Source organism: Mesocricetus auratus, unplaced genomic scaffold (genome assembly GCF_017639785.1).
Source record: "Mesocricetus auratus isolate SY011 unplaced genomic scaffold, BCM_Maur_2.0 Super-Scaffold_100008, whole genome shotgun sequence".
NCBI lineage: Eukaryota > Metazoa > Chordata > Mammalia > Rodentia > Cricetidae > Mesocricetus > Mesocricetus auratus.
This window is the reverse complement of record NW_024429192.1, coordinates 24,329,776-24,353,571: the sequence shown is the minus strand read 5'-3', so window position 1 is coordinate 24,353,571 and position 23,796 is coordinate 24,329,776. Positions and strand designations below refer to the sequence as shown.

The following is a 23,796-nucleotide window of genomic DNA, read 5'->3' as shown; positions in this document are numbered from 1 at the left end:
GGATTCTGTCATCCAAAGCACAGAACCAATAGATTTGGACATAAGCATTTGAAAAATTGCTGCCTTATATATTATTTCTTTTATTTCTTAATTTTACTTTGTAGATATCAGGATGTAGACATCTTTATTGAATACTTCTCTTTATTTTCCTCAGCACCCACGTTTGCATTTTATTGCCCCATACCACCAATCTTTTAGGTAAAGAAAATAACAACAACAACAGCAACAAAATAACCCCAGAAACTTTCTGTAGCCTGTTTCTAACAGGAGCTTAGAAGGGAGGCATTCATGCAGTTATGTTAAGCCAATGATTGGTGTCTCCTCACAAATTTGCTTAAAGGGAATACATAAGAGAATTCGCAGTAAACTAAACCAGTGTTTATTAAAGGTGGTGTTCATTAACCATCTTATTAGCTGGACATCACGACAGATTATAATGTACAATTGGATAGTCTTAAAAATCTTTGGATTGTGTAGTTTCATTACTTACCAGTTTTAAGTTGTATTTCTTTGAGAAAGTTATATATCTGGTCCTTTTGTTTTTCCTGGTTTGTACTTAGGAACATCTAATGGGTTCAGGGCATTTTTCAAGGAAAATACCCAAGTGATTTTCAACTTTCTGACTTGTATTGGAATAAATAAGAACTATAGTTGTAACTTTTATTCTGTCTGGATACATTTTTCATTATTTTAGTTTTGTTTCTTCTATAACACATTTGATAGTGCAACCTATCTCCTTTGAGTTTATTGTTTAAAAGCACTGGAGGAAATAATATTGTGTCTCATATGCACAATGCAGGTTCACACAATATATCTCCCTCCCAGGCACTCTGTGTCCCAGATACTTTGCTTTATATTTGTACATGTGCTATGACCTTTCAGAGGCTACCTATCCTGGTGTTCTTTTGGACTGTAGTAATAGCATAATGTTTGTAAATGTGGACCCCACTAAACTCATATCTAGAGCTAGATAACAGCATGATTTTGACAAAGGACTCTCTTGCTTCATCTGTGCAGTGAGTGGCAGTGTAACAGTATTTAGGACACAACTGATGAAGAGGATAACGTCATTTCCTTTAAAGAATTTATGCTTCTTAGTTATTACTCCATAAAATCTAGCTGTTTGCATGCATATGCCAAGAGACCATGCTGCATTATGTCCTAGTGACTGTATTATTGTACACATTGTGGGTACAGAACTATATTTCACAAATTCACACCGAGGTACTATCTGATGGTTGTGTGTAGTACAACACTTGCCCTCTCAATCATGTTGCTATGGTGTTCATGAAATCACTTCCAACAATAACTGAGAGTTTATAATAATATTTATAGTGACTGCATTTTGTCAGATACATCTTGAGTACAATTTGTCTTTTTTCCTATAACCTCAGAAGACATATTAATGAAATATATCAGAGAAATCAAAGAGATTATGAGACTGAACTGGTTAGCACACTGAAGGAAACTAGAACATATTTAATGAAATGAAGAAACAAGAAAACCTAGTTGGATTGAGAACAATCATATCTGAGGACTGGGTGTGAGTGATCAATACATTCTAATCAATATGGTAAAGTTTATCAATGGGAATGTTTTACAAGTGCCTGCGTTGGATAACACTGAGACTCTAGTTGCAGTATGCTTGCACATTTCAGTCCACATAATAGCCAGGTGTGCCTCTCTTATTGCAAACAAGAAATTTCTCCTATTATCTTCTCAGTGACCTCTAACAATCCCAGGAAAAATATCTTGCTGTCTCAGCTTAGAAACCCCAAAGACTGATGTATTGATTTACCAATTATTTTGTGACTTGTATGAGTGCTTACATATACTGTGCTGAAATTATGTTTAAAATAAATCATGGTAACTGCCAGATATTTTAGGTTATGATCAGTAATGGTCATTTATACAGCTATAACATGAATATGTATTCTGAAAGGAAGATATCTTTGGAAGAGGATTCATATCTTTAGTATGTCTAAGTGTTGTCTAGATACATGTTTAAATTGTATGCTAACAAGTTAAGGTTCTTTAACTCATAATAGATGCTAGGCATTGTTTGCAAATAATCCTTGTTTATAAAAAAATGTGGTTTCCAGCTAAACACTGAGCTGAACTCAAGGAACCCAGTGACAGAAAGGGAGTACTGATGAGCATAGGGGTCAAGACTGGCCTTATTTAACCCACAGAAACAGTTGACCTGAACAAGGGGGAGCTCTTGAACCCAAGTCTGACAGCTGGCAATCCAACATGGGACTGGTCCAGACCCCCTGAATGTGGGTGTCAGTGAGGAGGCCTAGGAAATCTATGGGGCTTTGGGTAGTATTTATCCTTGGCATACAAATGGACTTTGGGTACCCATCCCACAATGATGGATGCTCTCTCAGCCTAGACTCTTGGGGGAGGGTCTAGGCCCTGCCCTGGATGAATTGACAGACTATGGATATCCCCCATGGAGGGCCTCACCTCCCCTGAGGAAAGGAGTAGGAATTGGGGGAGGGGAGTGGGGAATTGGTGGGAGAGTGTGGGAGGCTGGAAGGGAGAGGGAGAAGGAGGTGGAATTGACATGGGAAGCAACCTTGTTTCCAATTTAAATTTAAAAATAAAATAAAAAATGTGGTTTCATTAAAATTACTTGAATATAGTAATTTAAATAGAATAGAAATAATTTATATTTAAAAACTATATTATGGTAGGACTCACTAGACACTTTCCTTTTGCTAGTCTAAGATTATTACTATTATTATGTCTGGACAAGTAAAACGAATATTATTTAGCTTGTCAACTATGGGTTTCAATATTGCTTATGTTGACTTGGAGGATGAGAAAATGTAAACAGATATATAAGCAGAAACTAAATCATTTATGTATGCTCATTTAGCATATATAGTATTTATGATACCTAGCTTAGATAAAAAATGGAATCTAGTTTAAACAATAATGCACTTTTAGTCCTGTGTACAAATAAAAATATTTGGTATGAGGCCCATCGAAATAGAAGTAGGCTTTGAGCTGGCACGTGGTGAGAAGAAACATAATTATTATTACTTTTTACTCGTAACCCATGTAACCTCCTAAATTACTTATTGCTCTCCAAAATGTCTACTTTCCTTTTAGTGTCTCCAAACTATAAACTTACAGTTCTTTTATCTTTTGTCTTTCTTTTATTGTCACTTTCAATCAGTCAGGAAATGTAGCCGATCCTACCTCAGCAGGATTGCTAGAATATTGTTCTTTTCATCTTTATCACTGGCCTTTATTGCCTCCTCTCTGAATTACTCCAGCTGCTTCCTCTGCTCAGTGCAGAAGACCTTGGTGATAGATGCCTGTTTTGAACGCTGGGCTCCTTGGGAGATTCCTGTCTGTTCTAATCACACATACATTTCCAGAGATAACTTTGTACCCACTATAAAGCAGGGAGCAGACCCTCTATTTAGAAATAGTTTCTCATGATTTAGATGCCTTCCAATGTTTGGAGCTATTGGATGTACAAAAAAGTAATGAGATGGTTTGAGTTACTGTTTGACCACTGGGGCCTCCGTTTATTTTTTCTGTCTATTTATACATTCAGTATCATGCCTAGTGACAGTGTGACGATACCTTTAAAAGCTGAAAAGGGTCTGACATTGTTGGATGTGAAATATCCTCCCTATGCTCAGGAGAGGCCCGGTTCATGATGCTATTTCTCAAGACTGTGGAACTCCTAGGAGGCGGGGCCTGCTGGAGGAAGTGGGTTGTTGGGGGCGGACTTGAGGTTTTATAGCCTGCCTGCTTTCTGTTCTTTGTCCCCTCTCCGATTAAGTATGACCAGCCTCTTCCTGCTGCCCATGCCTTTTCCTCAAAATGAGATGTGTCACCTCCAACTACATGCTTTCTTTTCCTAGTTTTCTTTTAGTTAGATATTCGTGACAGAATTTAGGAAAGTACAATTAAGTGGTTTATAATGAAGGGTATTTTATCTTGTACAGTTGCTTGGGTACCAAGCCGTTGACAGTTTCTTGATTGTTAAGAATCCTGAAATCGGTGGTGGCATTTCTTTTTTCTTTAATTTTAAACTTCTGATAAGATTGATAATTTCTCATGTGACTGTTTTCCATACTCTTCTAGCTTTTATGGGGTGTCATTTTTTTATTTGTTTCGAATGCTTAGTATCTATTTTATTCCACTTTTTATTTTGTCTTGAAAAACCCATTTTCAACTTCAAAATATCTTAATGCCTTGTGTTATTGAAATATTTCTAATGTTATTAAAATTGTTGTTTTTATCTAAATATCAGTTGTTTGATTTTTACCATAAAGATTTGGGAGCCACATGCTTGTTGAAGTGAAAACATGGTATCTCAGAGAGGAAGAGAAAGCACGTGGCTGGCCTTCCTTCTTTGCTGATGGCTCAGAAAGAGCCCTCTCTCCTACACTGTCTCAAACAAAACTCCTCAAACTGAATTTCCCTCCCTTTTACTTCTCTGCAGATCTCTATCTGTCTTTCTGACTCCCTCTAACTCACTGTGATTTTTTCCTTTCAACTGGGTGCTTGCCCTGCGTCTTAAACTTGGTTGTTTTTTTATTTAATGCTTTTTATAGTATTCAGGCAGAGAACACTTGGATTAAAGGTGTGTGCTAGGGCTAAGTCACATCACAGCTAGAAGTAGGTGTCTCCAGTAAATAATGCAATCTCAGGATTCACACTGTGATCAAAATCCTGCAACCAAAGATATTACACATGGGCTAAGAATTTATATATGCTTTATAAAGTATTCTCCTGTTATTCTGCCATCCCTCCCATTTATTTCTTCTATTTCTTATATATCATTATATATTAATATTTTTCCCATATACACTCATATATGTATGCATATATGTATGCATTATCTTCATAAGGATCCAAGAGTTTGCAAGCAAGAATTACTATGAGATCATCTCTGACTACAACTTTCATTTTAATGAACTTGAATTTTGATGGATGATATAACTTGTCAACAGTTATAGTGAAGTAGGACATTCAAAATATTACTTGATAACTATTTCAGAACATATTAGCAATTCTTTCTTAATGTATAAATATAAAGGTATCAGTAGAGATGTTTTTGTTTTCAGTGCTTTTCAAGACTGTAGATAGTGTTCCACAGATATTGTTTAACCTCTTTTTTTGTTTAAAATGTTAGTTCATTTTTAACTTGCATTAACACCCCCCCCCCTCTCTCTCTCTCTCTCTCTCTCTCTCTCTCTCTCTCTCTCTCTCTCTCTCTCTCTCTCTCTCTCTCTCTGTCTCTCTCTGTCTCTCTGTCTGTTTTGAGAGGCTGGGTGTCATGGTGTATGCCTTTAATCCCAACACTGCAGAGACTGAGACTGGTGGATCTCTGTGAGTTTGAGGCCAGCATGGTCTCCACAGTGAGTTCTAAGGACAGTAGTGGGTTTATATAGAGACAGAAATTCTCCATTTTGAGTATCTATATATTGGATATTTTAAGCATTTTATTTGCTTGGTAGCTTGTTTAGTTTTAACTCTTGGTAGTATTCCTATGAGGCATATACTATTTCTATAATTTTAACTAAAAGTCTGGATATTAGAAGTATTGCAAATTTTACCTAATAGAGAGTCTTAAACATTTCAACTCCATTGTCTACCACGTGCATGTGGATGCTGAGGATTAGCAATCACTCAACTTAACCCCTACTGTAGGAATTATAACAACATTTTAAAGTTGGATTTATTCCTTTGATTTTATGTGTGAGAGTTTGCCTTTGTTTACATCTGTGTACCTTGTGTACTTGGTGACCTTGGAGGACAGAGGAAGGTATTGGATCTCCTGGTAGTTGTGAGATACCGTGTTCGTGCTGGAAATCAAACCTGGCTCCTCTGTAAGATCAGCAAGGTCTCTTAACCACAGAACCTTTTTCCAGCCCCATAAGTTCTGTTTGGAAACTTAGTGCTGTTCGAAAATTTGTAGAAAGCTGGTGATCACCACATTCTCTTTTACCTGTATTCACATGGCAAGTAGGAGGAGTCATTGCTCATTGTCATCTTGCATGCTCAGGTGCCCTGCTTTAAGCTTTTTTTTTTATGTTTGCACAGTGTGTGTGTGTGTGTGTGTGTGTGTGTGTGTGTGTGTGTGTGTGAATATTTAACCTACAGGTTTCATTCTTCTTAGGATTAGTTTCCCAGAGTGATGGTATTTTTTTTTAAATCAGGCTGAATCTGGGATTGAATGTTAATATCTTTACTTCATGGTTAATGATTTTTCTCTTAGTTATAGACATTTTCTTTACTTTGAGTCTTTCAATACATTGGATTTCTTTTAAGTAGCTTAAAAGGTTTATTGTATTCTGATTTTCAAAAATACAGTTTAAGGATATGTGTTAGTTTATGGTGTGTCAAGGGCATCATTTTCAGCAAGGAGATCAAACAAAGAACATTTAGTTTTTCATATTTTTGTAATTGTTCCCAGATATTGATTAGTTTTTTTCCTAAATTTTGAACAGTAAGAAATTTGCATTTTCAAGTAATAATTGGACCCAATTTGTATGTATCTATAATATCTGAGGTCTTGGAATCTTCAGATACCTAAAAATCCAAATTCTGTAGTTTAAAAATGTAAACACAAGACTTACATACTATTTTTACTTTACAACTGAATCCCTACAGAGAATTTGAAGTAGCTTTTCTTTTATTATTGTGGATCATGGTATCTTTCATTGATTTAACTATACTCTTTATGCAATTAAACTTAAAAGGCTAAATTGAGCTCAGAATTTGAGTCTTCCTCAAAATTACCTTCAGTCACTTACACAGTTATGTAGTGAATTTATCATTTAAGTGCCACATCGTCACTGTTATGGCAATGGAGTTCCAGCTCCCTCTTTTGGAAAGTCAAAGCATGCCATTTAGATGAACAGTAAATAGTTCTCATATTTCTGTTCTTTTTTTTTTCTTTCTGAGCCTGAGGAGGTAAAATCCTGTATTTCCCTCTGAGTGATGCCCCACTGTTGTGAGAGATTTTGGTACTAATGAAGACATACAGCCTGAACTCACCAAAGCACATGTACATTCCTTTTGGCATAGAAAACTCCATCCACTTAATGGTGTTTGAACCCAGGCAACTTTTTATTATTTTGAATACTTTCATTTTAATTTTAAGAGAGGGAGTTGTTATTACTTTGTAATAATTAAGTAAAATGTATGTTGTCTATTAAAAGATCCTAAACTAAACCTGGTGACAAAGAAGGAGATGAAAATAGTGGTGGGAGACCTGGTGTTCCACTGCCCATCAACCTGTGAAGCATTTGTGGTTGTTCTTCCTACTCCAAAGCCAAGCACTCATAAATCTGGTTTTCCTTGCCCCTCTTCTTCTGTACTTATGTCCTTCTTATTATCATAAAAATATCATTATACTACTTTTCATCCCACTTAGTGTGTCATGCATCCCTTAAAAGGTAAATGACTTACTTGAATCAATTATCCAGCTAATGAAGCCATGCCTACATTAATACAGTGATGCCTGCAATACCAGGGGCTTATATTTATTCTGGTAAGCACTGTATGTTGATGTGAATACTATAAAAATATAAATGTTTATTTTCATATTAGTATGTTTCTCTCATGCCTGTGTTATTAAATAGCCCAGATTTTCACAATAATCTGCTTTCTCAAGTTATTTTAAAAGGAAGGTTACATGGTTCACTACGATGGATTACAAAAACTCATTTTTTTTCTACTCTGCTTTCCCCTTCTTATTTCCTTGTGTATCTGGACCTTAGGCCTGCTGTATTCTTGTTTTTTTTTTTTTTTTGTTGTTGTTGTTTTGTTTTGTTTTTACGAGACAGGGTTTTTCTGTATTGTTTTGGAGGCTATCAGTCCAGCCCGGCCTCGAACTCACAGAGATCCGCCTGCCTCTGCCTCCCGAGTGCTGGGATTAAAGGCATGCGCCACCACTGCCCGGCAGCCTGCTGTATTCTTACCATGTAAAGTGTTCAACAATGTTGAGTTTCATACTAAATGAGGTTTAGCTACAAAGGATGAAGGTAAAGTGATTCAGATTTAAAGAAATAAAAACTAGTAAAACCATCCAAAAACTCTGCTGGAAATAAAATGGAAAAAGAAAGTATTTACAAGAGTCAGTAACTGGTTATTGTATTTGTGTCTAACTTCATTTTGGTCTGTCTCATTTATTTCCTTCGTCTTCATAAATTGCTTTCTGAATTTACTGAAAAGTATACATCCTTATGAGATTGAAAATACTGTGTCACCCTACAGAATCTAAATGCAATACAACAGTAATGAAAGTGTGTATGACTATTTTGATATGTTTTCGAATTACTTCTGAATTTTAAAATATCTTCTTAGTATATACATTAGAGTGTTATGTAGTTATACAAATTGAAGACTATGTAGTTAATGCTTTTTTTGTTATTGACATTTTCATATTTGTATCATAGTAGATTTACTGTATCATTACGCTAACTATGGTTAGTTTGTAAGGGTCAATTAATTCTGTGTCATTGACTGACATTCCATTTATAAGCAGTCATGGGCACTTGTTGGAAGACATCATGTTAATGAAACAATGAATTGTAATGTTTTGTATATGTGATTAGAGATAGTACTTTTTATAGTTCTTCCTTCTTGTGAATGCACTTATTGATCCTTCTAGCAAACATTTCATAATAGGAAAATAAGAGTGGAATTCGCCAGTGGATATCAAAACTTGATAATGGAGAAATGGATAATTTTGCTGTGGAAAGTTTAGGTAAATGTTTGATTGATACTAAAAGCATTGTAAGATGAACTCTGAACTTTGTCTTCTGTCTTGTAGGTACATCTGTAATCTAAGTAAATTCATTTCTCTGCTGAACAGCAGCACTTTCTATTTATTTCTGAGATATCAACTCATACTTAAACCAGTATTTGCATCAATAATGTGGCTACTTCCTAAAGAATTTGTTTTCTGTTTCCAAAGACTTTTGACTATTCCATGCCCCTATGGATATGTCTATACCTAAACACTTTTTTGTTGCACAGTGCTTCTAAATTTTCTGTTCTTGCCCTTCTAATTTTGCCAGTGACTTCATTCTCTATTTTTTTCTTGGTTCTCTAAGCCATATTGCTCTTAGCACTTCTTCCTGTGAGCCTACATGCTGAACAACTTCTCCTAGACTTGCTTTAATCATGAATTTTTGGTGTTTAAGCTGGGTTTTTCCTGCAGTCCAGTTCTTTGCTGATACAAATGGTCTCCATTCCCCACCCTTCCTGCTGAGTGTTTGTGTTTATTTTTAGTATTGTTGTACTTTTTACACAACATGCAATGAAATACTGTTCATAGAATATACATACATTTTGAAACTTGAATTTTGAAGACTTGTGATTTGAAGGCGTTATCTTTGTATCAAACATGTTTTTGTGATTATTTTTGGCAAGACAGCTGATTCTGAATGTCTGTGTATAGAAACTATAGATACTGTCAGCCACTTCATTATCATGGGCTAGTTGCTTTTTTGTGTTTCCATTCTGTGCCTAGGAAAAGATGGTATTTTATCAAGATAGGCACCATTTAAGGCACCTAGGTTAAAATGATTGACTGTATGATGTATTTCATCTACTCATTCCCATATTCTGGATTTTTATTAATTCCTATTACTAGGCCCATATTCCATGAAGTCGAAAAAAATGGTATTTATTACAAGCTTTGTATTCTCTCGACTACAGGGATGATGAAAGATTGCTTAGTAAAGAGACATTATTTGCTAAAATTTGTAAAGATAATATGAATCAATTGAAAGATAAAACACTGAAAAGGAAATCATTCAATTTCAGTAGTAGTAATAACTCATTTGCAAATGACAAATGCTTTCTGAATGAACTCTGTGGCATATTGTTGTGGGATAATTATACACTGAATTGCTGTAATAAAAGGGAAATGACCAATAGCTTGGAAGGAGGTATAGGCAGGACTTTTGGTCAGAGAGAGAGAGAGAGAGAGAGAGAGAGAGAGAGAGAGAGAGAGAGAGAGAGAGAGAGAGAGAGAGAGAGAGAGAGAGAGAGACTCTGGGAAGAAAAAGAGGTGGAGTTGTCATCCAGTTGCAGAGGAAACAGGAGGTACAAGATGAATGAAAGGTTGAAAACCATGAGGGACAGCATAGATTAATATTAATGGATTAATGTAAGTTATAAAAGCTAATGGGGCTTCCAGTGCCTGGGGACTGCTTGGAGACTGCAACAGTGCATCCCCTGCCAGCGGGAGCCTATGCACCCCAGTTTCCCAGTTTTCTTCTCCATCCACAGGACCAGGACTAGGATCAGGAAGAGGAGAACTATCATAGTATTGGACTTGCTTGCACTCACCAAAAGGGAACTCTGGTCCTCTAACCACCAGGCCAGTAAGAAGCTCTTTCTGCACCTATTTGAAGAAGGGATGGTAAGGAGACAATACAAAAACATACCCAGCAACAGAAAAGCAACTATGACACTGCCAGATTCTAGAGACTCTATACCAGCAAGACTCCAACATTTCAATACAAATTAAGCAGAAGAGAATGACCTTAAAAACAACTTCATGAAAATGATAGAGACCCTCAAAGAGGATATGGGGAAAATTCCTCAAAGAAATGGGAGAAAAAGCAAACCAAAAAAATGCAAGAAATGCAAGAAAAAACAAACCAAAAAAATCCAGAAAATGCAACAAATGTACGAAAAGACAAAGCAAAAATTGTAAGAAAAAATTCAAGCAGTGCAAGAGTTGAAAACTGAAATAGAGACAATAAAAAGAACACAATCTGAAGGAAGGCTGGAAATAGAAAAGCTGGGCAAACGGTCAGGTACTACAGATACAAGCATAACCAACAGAATACAAGAGATGGGAGAGAGAATCTCCAGTGTTGAAGATACACTAGGAGAAATTGATTCATTGACCAAAGAAAATCATTTTTTTTCCTTTGTTTTTTTGAGACAGGGTTTCTCTGTATTGTTTTGGAGGCTGTCCTGGAACTCGCTCTGTAGACCAGGCTGGCCTTGAACTTACAGAGATCCGCCTGCCTCTGCCTCCCGAGTGCTGGGATTAAAGGCATGTGCCACCAATGCCGGCTTCCAAAGAAAATCTTAATTACAACAAATCCCTAACAGAAAATATCCAGGAAATGTGGAACCAAACGTAAGAATAATAGGTATAGAAATAGGTAGAAAAACCACCCTAAAGAGGGAGAAAATATATTCAACAAAATCATAGAAGAAAGCTTTCCCAACATAAAGAAAGATATGCCAATGAAGGTGCAAGAAGCTTACAGAACAACAAATAGAGTGGACCACAAAAAAATATCCCCTTGCCACATAATAATCAAGATCCCAAATATACAGAACTAAGCTAAGGCCTAGTTTCCATAATTAAAAATAAGTCTCCATGTCATTTTTTGGGAGTGAGTTGGTGGCCCATAGAAAAATCTGAGTATAGCATATTGTATAGAGATTAAGACATTTCCTAAAGTCAGGTAGGTTAGAGTTTGGTGTAGCACCAGAACCATCAATAAGTTCCATGGGCTCATGTAAGTGCATGGCCTCATGCTGGGAAACGCTGTGTTAAATAAGTAATATATATTACAAACATTAAATATATACTTATGAATCAGCCCAAAGAGTTTTAATAATTTACAAGAGATTGATTTGGGTTTATGGGGAATTATATTTTGTATTGTTTGAGACACTTAGATTGGTAGAATTAGAATATGAATAAAAATAGAAAAACTTCAAATTACTCTTAGAATATATGAAACAAACTTAAAATATACATACTCTATTTCAGAAAAAATACTGTATATTATTTGAAAAAGTGAATTTATCTTCAGATTATTAGGAAATATGTTACATATTACTCTGGTGCTAACTTTCTTTCCTGTATTACCATTGATCCTTTCACAAAATAAAAACTAATCATCTCATTTTTCAGAACTGTTTCTTTTTATTATTTCATATTTGGCTTTCTTGAGATGGCTGAAGTCTACAGAACCCAGAACTCTGATGAAGATAAGCAGGGCAGTCAATGGTGGTGATTAGAGTTGGTGCTCAGACAATGATAATTTGAGGTGTTTCTTATGTGATTTCTGACTACATATCTAGGACAGAAAAGTCCTTCAGGAAATATTCAGGCTAGCATTTCTCTATTGTATCGAGGACCAGAAACTTCACAGTCAAAATAGGTCCATGAATTTAAATCATTCTTGGTAAGGCTGTCTTCTGTTATGGCTAAAATTGGATATATATAAGATAGTATGCAAAAATAAAAATAAAAAGGATCCTTTACTTTTAAGTTCTTACGTATATGACTAACGTTTGTTTAGAATGATAGGCTTGCTATAAATCTCTCTCCCAACTCCATTTTCTGGAAATACTTTAAATTTACAACTAAGTGTTTTTGTCTTTGTTTTCATGTGCACCAAATAACTTAAATTATTTTATGGTCATTTATTCTTTTATTCATCATTGTGTTCAAAATATATGAAATTTGATTCCAAGTCAGAGGAACTGAATGCTTTTTTCTATTGTGCTCTGTAAATACACAGATCTTTTTTCCCCCTCAACATATGTTTTTATTTAAATTAGAAACATGAATGCTTCACATGTCAATCCCAGCTCCCTCTCCCACCCCTCCTCCCTTGTCCCTCCACCAGCCCTCCAACCCCCACCCAGTCCCCACATCATTCCCTGGGGAAGGTGAGGCCCTCCTTGGGGGGATTTCCAGAGTCTGTCATTTCATCCAGGGCAGGACCTAGGCCCTTCCCCATGTGTCCAGGCTGAGAGAGCATCCCTCTATTTGTACTGGGCTCCCAAAGTTCATTCATATGCTATGGTAAACACTGATCTACTACTCAAGGCCCCAGTGATTTCTGAGGCCTCCTACTGACACTACATTAATGGAGTCTGGGTCAGCCCCTTGTTGGCCTCTCAGCCCTCAGTCTGGGGTTCAAGAACTCCCCTTTGTCCGGTTAGCTATCTTTGTGGTCTTGACCTCTTTGCTCTTCACTCCTCCAGTATGTGTCTCCTGCCTTGTTTTTTGCTCTATGTTCTATAGGCTTCTTTTCTTTTCAATGATTTATCTGTTAATCATAAGTATGTGTGTGTTTCTGTGAGTGGGTATGTGCACATGTGTGCTGATGTCCATGAAGACGAGAAGAAGGGTTAGCATCCCCTGGATCTGGATAACTCCATGGGTACTGAGAACTGAACCATGTCTCTGTCCCCAACCTCTGTTTTTTTCAAGATAGCTTTTATGCAATTGTTGACCATTTAGCACTCTTTCAGAAAAGGGGGAGGAAGTTACACTTTGTGACTACTTAGGTGATTATTATTTTTCTTATGTTTAATAAAAAAGTCACTTTGGCCAAGTATGCCATTCACTAATCATAAATATAGGTTTGTGTATAGGATGTAACCTTTTGCTTATGGCAAAGTCCATACTGTCCACCTTTTCCTGGTTTAACCATTTACGTTTAAAGTGAAACTCTATTGGATACCAGATATAAGTGTATGCTAAATATTAAAATTATGGTTTAATCTCTTCAAATTTAAAGGTCTTTCACTCTTTCTTTCTCTCTTCTTTCTTTCTTTCTTTCCTTATTATCCCTTGTATTCCCACTATATGAAATTATTCTTTCTCATTTTATGTCTATGTTCATTTCTCTATTCTTGTTTATATGAGCCTACTTAGGGTTCTTATTCCCCAAATGCCACATGTACCTGACAAAAAAATAGTTTCTACAGAAGAGAAAGCGGTATATTGATACTTTAATTCTTAAAGGATTATATGAATACTCAGAATTCAGAATTCCCATCTTATCTAATTTCTTCAGTAGTCATTAGGTACTCTTGAAGACTGTAGCTTGTACATATTAAATAAATAATTAAATATTTTCTTGGTTTATAACGTTTTGAATTTCTACTTAGTAGATGGTCTTTGCAATTTCTCTACATTTTTTTTTGGAGGTTGAATCATCTAAGTTTTCCCTCTCTACCCTTTGAATTTTATTTCAATGAAATAGCACATAGAGTGATTGCTTAAGAATCATATTCATTCTTCAGGTGATTCAGTTTATTACCAAACAGACTTTAATAATGATATTTAATAAAACATTTTCAAAATTTTTCAACTCTTCCATGATACCTCATCCTTTCTTGATTCTGAATGTGTGTCTTAGATTTTTTTGTTGGCATCATACCAGATCAGAACTTTGTTTACATAATGTATTTCCAGTTTTCACTGCACATGGATGCATCTCTTTGATGCTCACCTTTTCAATAAAGAACACTTACTGATTCCCCCCCTCCCGCTTCCACGGTTCTTTTGTTTTATTACTATATTGATCTTTCAATATTATGGAAGTTTAAATCCTTTGTTTTTGTATCATAGGTAGTTCATTTGTTTCCTAGGCTAAGATGCCAAATCAATCTTCACCTGTTTAAAATAGTTCAGCTTTGGACCTTTTCTGTTGACTTAGGTAGGCATGGTTACCCTTCCTTGCTCAGGGAGATCATCTTCAGTCCCTGCTTCCTAAATCACAAATAATACATTTGGATTTTCTCTTTCTGTACCAGTCTCCCTCCCTTCATAAGGTTTTTGTTCAGGTAATATACTTGAAATGAAGCAAGCACTTTATTACTTCTGCATAGTGTTTATTTATTAAACATTTGTTTCAGTAATGGGGAAAAATAAACATTCCTAATACATATTATCTGGGTCAAAAGACTGGGGAACGGGGTGGTACCGCCTGAGGGATAATAATTTTTTTCATAGGAATGGCACACCTGTTTTTCTCAATCATTATAAATAATGACCTTCCTTTAGGATAAACAATTTCTGCTATCCACTCTTTTCCCTCTGACAGTATTCTGTGATTTCTTTCCTCCTATATTACAGAGATCAGTGTGCATGTCTGTAATTCTATAAATGTGCTAAAACAAAGGCAAAATAACTCACTATTTTGCCTTAAAAATAGTCTGTTTGTGTCCTGTATAGGGGTGCCCTTTATCTTAAATTTTGGGATGTGTGTGTGTGTGTGTGTGTGTGTGTGTGTTTGCACGTGCGTGCATGTGCACGAATGCCAGAGCACCCCTATGGAGTTCAGAGGTCAGATTGAGAATTCAGATCTTATTTCACCATGTGGGTCCTTCTTGGTAATCTGTGGTTTTGGTACCTGCATTGAGACAGGGGCCTTAGAACTAGGTTATATTGGCCATTTGAATATGCAGACAAATGCATGAGGACTGCTGACAGCAAGCATCTTACACAGGTTAGGCTGTACTTACTGTGAGTTAAAGATAGTTTTGTATTACTTAGTAGTTTACAGGATAACCCCAGGTACTGTGTTCTTCCTGCAATTTCTACAGTTAGCATAACTCAGCTACTAAGTGATTACATTTTGGAAATTATCAACCTGTGCCCTGTAACATATCTTATCAGATGGGTAGATGTATGATGTACATGTTCATTATGTTTATGTATAAATCTATGATAGTATCATTTTCCTTCGTGTTTGCTACTTTAGTCATTTATATAACATGAAAGTTGGAATACAGGAAGAAATGAAGAGGTGGCTTGGTAGCATTGATTAGAAAAGCTTTTCTGTCATTTGTGACTTGAATTCCTTAAATAGTTCCTTTAATCAATATCATTTTGTTTCACTCTCAAAAGTTTGTTGTTAAATGATCGTTGTTTCTAACATGAGACTTTGGTGGTTTAATTTGGGCAACTTGGATACTATTTAATAGTTTCATTTTTTCTGCTTGTCTGCTATATATTCAGTCATGAAACTGGAGTTACATTCAGTAGCATCTCCCAGAAACACTTGGTTTGCTGTTACCAGCTGAGGCTGTTACTGTTTTTTACAGAATTGCTGGCCACCTGAAGAGAACTCTTACTTCAGTAATTTTCCAGTGCATGGAAAGACATTCATTTGCAAGAAAGATCTCAAAATATATATTTTTGCTTGAAGGATCACTGATTCCTTTCTTTTCTTTTTTGTTTTTAAGATATTGACCATTTACTAACACTTTTATATTGCATAGTTGAGTTCCAGATTACATTCTCTAATTAAAATTCGACTTCGTACAGTTCACGTAAGTCAACTTGTCTTTGTACATTTAGAGTTTTCTTTCCTTTTTTTTTAAAGGTAACTCTTTTTTAAATTATTTACTTATTATGTATGCAGATTTTTATCTGTGTACATGTTTGTACCCCAGGAGAAGGCATCAGATCTCATTATAGATGGTTGTGTGCCACCATATGGTTGCTGGGAATTGAACTCAGGACCTCTGGAAGAACACGCAGTGCTCTTAACCTCTGAGCCATCTCCAGCCCTAGAGTTTTCTTTTACTGATTCCTTTATTCTGATAATGTCCTTCAATTGTAACCTTTAGTTAAGTTACATAAATTGATTTATGAAATAAGACCATGCTAAAATAATTATACAATGCTATAAAATTATAGTTTCACAAATTGTTTGCCTAAAAATCTTCATTATGTTATAATACCTATTATTACACTGATAATTTTTTCTGTTTGAATAAATGAGTTATTATTGAATATGCTTAATGTGTAAAATATTTACAACTAGGGCAGCATGGATCCTTGGAGTTGTGTAATTACACAGGTCACGTATCTGCAATCATTAGTAGTGTTTTCAAATTTAGAAACTGTGCAAGGACTGAAGTTGTAATCAAATATAGGAATGGATAAGAGCACTTCCCCCGTTCGGTACATTTACATTAGTGAAGGTGACGTTCATAACTTTAAAGAATGTTTTCTGAGTAAGGACAGTATTTTATTTTTAATAGACGTATTCAAGTATTTAATTTTTATTAGTAAAAACACTATATGACTATTAGACAGGGACATCATTTTTATGGATACACTGTTATTGGTTACATAATTAAAATTGCCCTAATATTGAGATTATCACTTTTTGAACTCCTGCTACTCCGTAAAATATAAATTGAGATATTGTATACTCAGTAGCTGTGAATAAGATCTTTTGTATGAAAGTATCAAGTGGCATTTTCTACCCACCCATTATCAAATGTTAAAAGATCAACTAACTGTAGCATGAAGGAATACTAATTTCTGAAACTTGCTAACTGTAGTCAGAAGTCATTGAGGCATGGAAAATATTCAGGAAGGCCCAGTCACCTATAAAATTATAAACAAAATTATATACAAAAAGATGTTTTTATTATCTGTCTCTTGGATGAATTTATCATAGTACTCCTAGTTGTTTTTTCAGAATAAAGACATTGAGAAGAGGCATTGAAAGTGAAGTGCTCTTCCTGGACAAGTTGGCCTAGTAGGGAAAATACCCCAAGGAAATCTTTATAAAGTTACTATGTAAAAATCACATAGTTTTCAGATTTGGTGGAAGCTGTGCTCTCATATCATGTGTATCTTTCCATGAAAGGAAAATGAAATAGAAAGTTGAAGATCTTTACAATAATATGTGTCCCTAGTTATCGGTGTTAGAAAAAGAAGAAATAGAACATGTGGGAAAAATACATTCAGTGAAAGAACAAATACTCTTTGTCAGGTGTGTCTGTTGCTTATACCCTAATGACAAGTTTTGGAGTTTCCTCTTACCACCTCATGAATTCAGGAAGAAAGTTTGGGATTCCCAGGTTGAAGACAATTGCTTTTCTCACAGCCTTCAAAAGTTGAGAACCATGTTTTTACTGCCTCCTCATTCTGCAAGCCCTACAAAGATGAAACTGTAGGCCCAGTGGACTGTCACTTACTCTGTGGTTTTGCATCATTGGATTGGGGTGGTGAGTTTGGAAGCATCCATTTTCATATAGCATTCAGTAGGGCTGTCTGCTTTGTAGTGTTCTCAAAGGTGACTCTCAGAATGACCTTAAGATATGGTAGTAACTTTTTATCTTATTAATTTTGTACATTTATTTTACATGCCAACCATAATTTACCCTCCCTAGTGTCCTCCGGTTTTCCCCACCTCCTGTCTACCCACTCCTCAGCCACTCCTCCTCTGTCTCCATTCAGAAAGGCCCAGGACTCTCATGGGCTTGAACAAGGCATAGCACATCAACTTGAGGTGGGACCTAACTGCTCCTCATGCATAAAGGCTGGACAAGGCATTCCATCATGGGGAACAGGTTCCCAGAGGTCAACTAATCACCAGGGACAGGATCAGATATCTCTGCTAGCAACCTTCCAAACAGACCAAGTTACACGATGGTCACAAGCATGGGGAGGGCCTAGGTTGGTCCCATGCAAGCTCCCTAATTGTTGGTCCAGACTCCATATGTCCAGGTCAGCTGTCTATATGGGCTCCTCCATCATGACCTTGTCCCCACTGGCTCATACAAGCCCTCCTCCATTTCTTCAGGGCTTGGCTGTCAATCTCTGCATCTGCTTCCAGATGGGTAAAGGCGCAATGATGACCATTAGGGTAGTTGCCAATCTGATTACAGTAGATGAAATAGTTCAGGAACCCTCTCCACTATTACTAGGGGTTTTAGCTGGGGTCATCTTAGTGGATTCAATGGAGTTTCCCTGTTAAAAGGTTTGTCCCTAACCCTGACATGCCTGCCCCAATCAAGATGTCTATTTACTATCTCCCTCAGTTCCACCCCAACCTGCCTCCTGAACCCAGCCCACCCAACCTGCTCCCTCAAGTTTCCATCCCCTATCTTCCCCATGTGGCCCCCAGTTTACCCAAGAGATCTCTTCTATTCCCCCTCCCAGGGAAATGCACGCTTTCCTCTTTGAGTATTCTTTGTTATCCAGTCTCTCTAGGACTGTGGGTTGTAGGTTGGTTATCCTTTACTTTGCTCCTAAAATTCATTTATGAGTGAGTACATGCCATGTTTGTTTTTCTTGGTCTGGGTTACCTTACCCAGAAGGAATTTTTTTCTATTTTTATCCATTTGCCTGTAAATTTTATGATGTCATTGTGTTGTTGTTGTTTTTTAACAGCTGAGTAATACTACATTGTGTAAATGTACCACATTTTCCATTTCCTTACTTTGGTTGAGGTGTATCTAGGTTGTTCAGGTTCTGCCTATTAGGAATAATGCTACTATCAACATAGTTGAGCAAGTGCCCTTATGGTATGATTGAGCTTCTGCAACACCCTCAGGAATGAGGAAAATGCAAATCAAATGAGATTCCATATTACACCTGTCAGAAAAGGTAATCTCAAAAACACAAGTGACAGTTCATGGGGCAGAGGATATGGAGCAATGCGAACACTCCTCTACTGCTATTCGGATTGCAAACTTTACAGCCACTTTGGAAATAAATATGGCAGTTTCTCAGAAAACTGTGAATCAGTTTATCACAAAATCTAGCTATACTGCTCCTGGACAGTTACCTACAGGATGCTACATCCTACCCCAAGGACATTTGCTCAACTATGTTTATAGAAGTTTTACTCATAATAAGCAGAAACTGGAAACAACCTAGATGCCCCTCAACTGAAGAATGGATTAAACAAAAAACCAGATGTGGTCCATTAAAAAAAGAGGAAGAAATAGTGATAACGTTAGTAGCTGAAGCATTTTTCTTCTGTAACTGAACAGGAGGTATGGGGGCATGGATAATGGTAGGGTGTCTGTTTCTTCTCTCACTTATAACTCATTGGCTTCTGATAATATTTTAGTGAACAGTAAAGTCAGCAAAATAATGTTCTGAAATGATGCTTTGTTCACAAAGCAAAAATGATAGCAAGATATTAGAACAATGATTTTCAACCTGTGGGTTGTGATCCCCTTGGCAGTCACATTAACCTTTCATAGGAGTCATATATCAGATATCCTGCATATTAGATATTTACATTATGATTCATAAAATAAAAAAATTGCAGCTATGAAGTAGAGGTCACCACAACATGAACAACTGTGTTAAGGGGTTGCAGTATTAGGAAGGTTGAGAAACATTACAAGAACATTATTCATTGACTGTGGTTGTAGTATTTCATGTCTGTTTTATGACTTATTCTTTAGTTGTGTGTTTGAAGTGTATGCATATCAAGTGTTAAGCCAGTAGACTGATTGATTCAGCATCTAAAAAATGTTATAATGTATTTTCACAAAGAAGTAAAGGAAGCGATTATTGTATAATTTGCTTTTTCCAATCCAGAAGAAGAGGAATATTTCCTGTAGATGATAGACTTATTAGCAAATAATGTTTTTTTTAGCATCTATAATATGTTTAAGTATTCTAATGGTTGGTTTGCAACCACGTAAATTAGAAGGGGATTGTGTAAATACAACCTATACATAACTTTAAGGATCATATAGTAATAGCTTATGAATAAAGAATTCAAATGTAGTCTTGTGGATGCTCATTAACTATTATGTACTCTGTTAAAGTTGTGAACCTATTTTTAATCAGTACCATCTCATTTTCTTTTTAGGTTGTTATTACTAGTAAAAGTGGTGAGATCTTGTATCGCATTTCACCGTGGGCCAAGTATGTGGTTCGTGAAAGTGACAATGTGAATTATGATTGGATACACTGGGATCCAGAAGACCCATATAAAGTGAGAAGAGCATACATTAAATGTTTGCTTACTTTAGTATTTCTAGGGAAATGAATTTTTATTTTATTATTTTATAGCTTTCATGACACTGCTAAAAGTCTTTCTTTACTGTCTGCTTAGTGTTCTGCATGGTATTATTCCTATGTTATACATCTTATATCAGAGTCTGTCATTCTTACTCAATTAAACATGGAAGTAATGATTTTCTTTCTGCCTTATTTTGAAGTTAGTTAAAAATAGTAAGTTTCTATATATTTATCAAGATGAAATACTATTTTTTGTTATATTTCAAACATACAAATTTTAAATAACTTAATATTCCTACTACTGTGTATGTGAAGATGGATCAGCCTGCAATTATCAGTTGCCAGTATCTCTTAGCTAGGTGTATGACTTCTTGAACATCTGCATTTTCTATGCTGGAATGTGTCAGGCTCCCTCTCCCTCCCCTCCTTCCCCCACCCCTTCCAATCCCCCCCTCCAATCTCCCACCCAATCCGTACTCCACTCCCCAGGAGTGGTGAGGTCCTCCATAGGGGATCTCCAAAGTCTGTCATTTCATCCTTGGCAGGGCTTAGGCCCTTCTCCATGTGTCTAGGCTGAGAGAGCATCCCTCCATGTGGAATGGACTCCCAGAGTCCATTCGTATGCAAGGGATAAATATTGATCTACTACCCCAGGCCTCATAGATTGCCAAGACATCCTTACTGATACCCAAATTTAGGGAGCCTGGATCAGTCCCATGATGGCCTCTCAGCCATCAGTCTGGTGTCCATTAGCTCCCCCCTTTCTCAGGTCAGTTATTTCTGTGTGTTTCACCAGCCAAGTCTTGACCCCTTTACTCATCACTCCTCCCTCTCTGTAACTGGCTTCAGTTCAGTGTTTAGCTGTGGGTGTCTGCTTCTGCTTCCTTCAGCTACTGGATGAAGGTATATAAGGTAGTCATCAATCTCATTGGGGCAGGGCATTTAAGGTAGCCTCTCCACTATTGCTTAGATTGCCAGTTGGTTTCATCCTTGTAGATCTCTGGAAATCTCCCTAGTGCCAGATCTCTCCTGAAACCTATAATGATTCCCTCTATTTTGGTATCTCTCATCCTGTTCTTCTCTATTCTTCCCCTGACTCAACTTTTCCTGCTCCCCCATGTCCTCCTCTCCCCTCCTCTTCTCTCCTTGTCTTTCCCCCATCTCCCTCTCCCCTCCCCCCATGCTCCCAATTAGCTCAGGAGATCCTGTCCCATTCCCTTTCACTGGGGCACCATGCATATCTCTCTTAGGGTCCTCCCTGTTTCCCAGACTCTCTGGCAGTGGAATTGTAGTTTGGGGAATATTTTATGATTGTTTCACATGTGTTACATGTATTTTAGAACTAATTTTTCAGTCATTTGTATTACTCGATTTTGCTAATGAATGGTTTCCATTAAATAATTAAATACTATATGCCAATCAGGATTCCATAGTCTTATAAAGCATAGGCTCGAAAAAGTAAAAAAAAACTCTCTCCAGTCAGTGATTCCGTATGAGGTATGAAATGACTTTTCTAAAAGTGCTCATGTTAATACAATCCTTTAGATGGTTAGGAAGAATACTGTATGCAGACATTGCCTTTGTTGTGGGAGAATAATCACCAGTGTTTCACTGAATTTATCCAGTATTTTATTTCTCATACTTGATTAGTTAGTGTCACAACTGAATGCTTGGTTTAATTTCCATTTGTAACTCCGTATTCTATAGTTCAAGCATTCCAGACCTAAGAAACCAAGAAGTCTAAGAATTTATGAATCTCATGTGGGAATATCTTCTCATGAAGGAAAAATAGCTTCTTATAAACATTTTACATGCAATGTACTACCAAGAATCAAAGACCTTGGTAAGTAATAATTTTGATTTTATTCCAATAAAATTTTAATGAGATGGCCCTCTTATTAGAAAAGCTAATTACAAGTGTCTCTTTTTTGTGTTAAGAGATTAAATATGTAATAGAAATGCATTTTATTTTAGGCTTCTCCAATTGCTCAGTAACAGTGATAGCACAGAAAAGAGAAATGGAATAAGATAGAGCATAAGCATTCAAGATATTATTCCAATTTCAATTTATAGTAATGTGAACTGATGGTTTCCAAATTGTAGATAAATATGAAAGTGCAATTACTTTTGTACGGAAGATAACCTTTCTCATTTGATGTGGCCATTGATAATAGATGCTCAATTATAGTATTTTATGGAAAAAATAATCTAGTATTTGCAAGGTGTCTAGAACTCATTTTGGGTCAGTTATTATATAGTGTCAATATCTGGATAACTTTTTCCACAAACATTTCTGGACAACATTTGAAACACGTTGAGATATTCTTGTCTCAGGCATGACTGTCTTCAGAGTGTCAAGAAAGGAATCCTATTTGACTGACTACCTGCTTCCGTAGATGTTATACCTATTATTTTTCTTTTTATAGATAATGCAGTATAAAAATATTCCTGCTGCAACAGCCAGACAGGAAGACAAAGTACATTTAATTTTATCACTTCTGCCAGGGAGTTTAGTTTTTAGTTAGAATACTGATTTAAATGCAAGTCAGGGTTAAAGTTCTCACTTATGTATAGATCCTAATTATCTGTGATTGTGAACTGAACTACAATTCCAGAAACTGAAATTAATTACATTTATTGTTAGCATTGGTAGATAGGTATTATGTTACATTCACCCATTGAAGAAGTATTTTCATTATTGTAGAATAATACATTATTTATATCTGGCTTCTAATATGTGCCTCAGCAGCACACAAATATTCCTCTGTAACATTGAGTTGCCTAGCACCGCAGGTAGAGAGGGAGACATGATTAGTGACATTCAAATAAACAACGGACATGTGAGGGGGAGCTCTGTAACAATACTATCTATTATATAATTGAGATGGAATTAAAACTCCTAGTTTCACTCTAAGATGTATGAAAAACGATGCCCATCATTACCTAGATTCTATACCTGCATTTTTTTAGGTCTAATAGAAATAAATCATTTCCCTTTTGTAATAATGCACCTATGGTAAGTCTTGCAGAAATGCATTAAATATATAAATTCCAACTCCTGAATTTATTTGTAACTGTTACAGAATTTGTGATATACTAAAATAGAGTCATGAGGAGTTACAACACAGCAACTGAAGACATTGAAGTTAATATGGAGTTTGGTTTTCTCACACGTTCAGTGACTATTAAACTACTTGTTAGTGAATCTGATTTGATGTACTCTATGAAAATTGTAAAGCTTAGGA

At 36.2% G+C, this 23,796-nt stretch overlaps 1 protein-coding gene across 1 annotated transcript in view; it reads left to right on the top strand.

Moving 5' to 3' along the window:
• Gbe1 (1,4-alpha-glucan branching enzyme 1) overlaps positions 1-23,796 on the top strand; it is a 241,375-nt gene that overhangs the window by 89,342 nt on the left and 128,237 nt on the right. The window contains exons 4-5 of the mRNA XM_005082053.4: positions 20,400-20,525; positions 22,259-22,394. Of these exons, the coding sequence (XP_005082110.1) occupies positions 20,400-20,525; positions 22,259-22,394 (262 nt within the window). The remainder of the gene's footprint in view (positions 1-20,399; positions 20,526-22,258; positions 22,395-23,796) is intronic.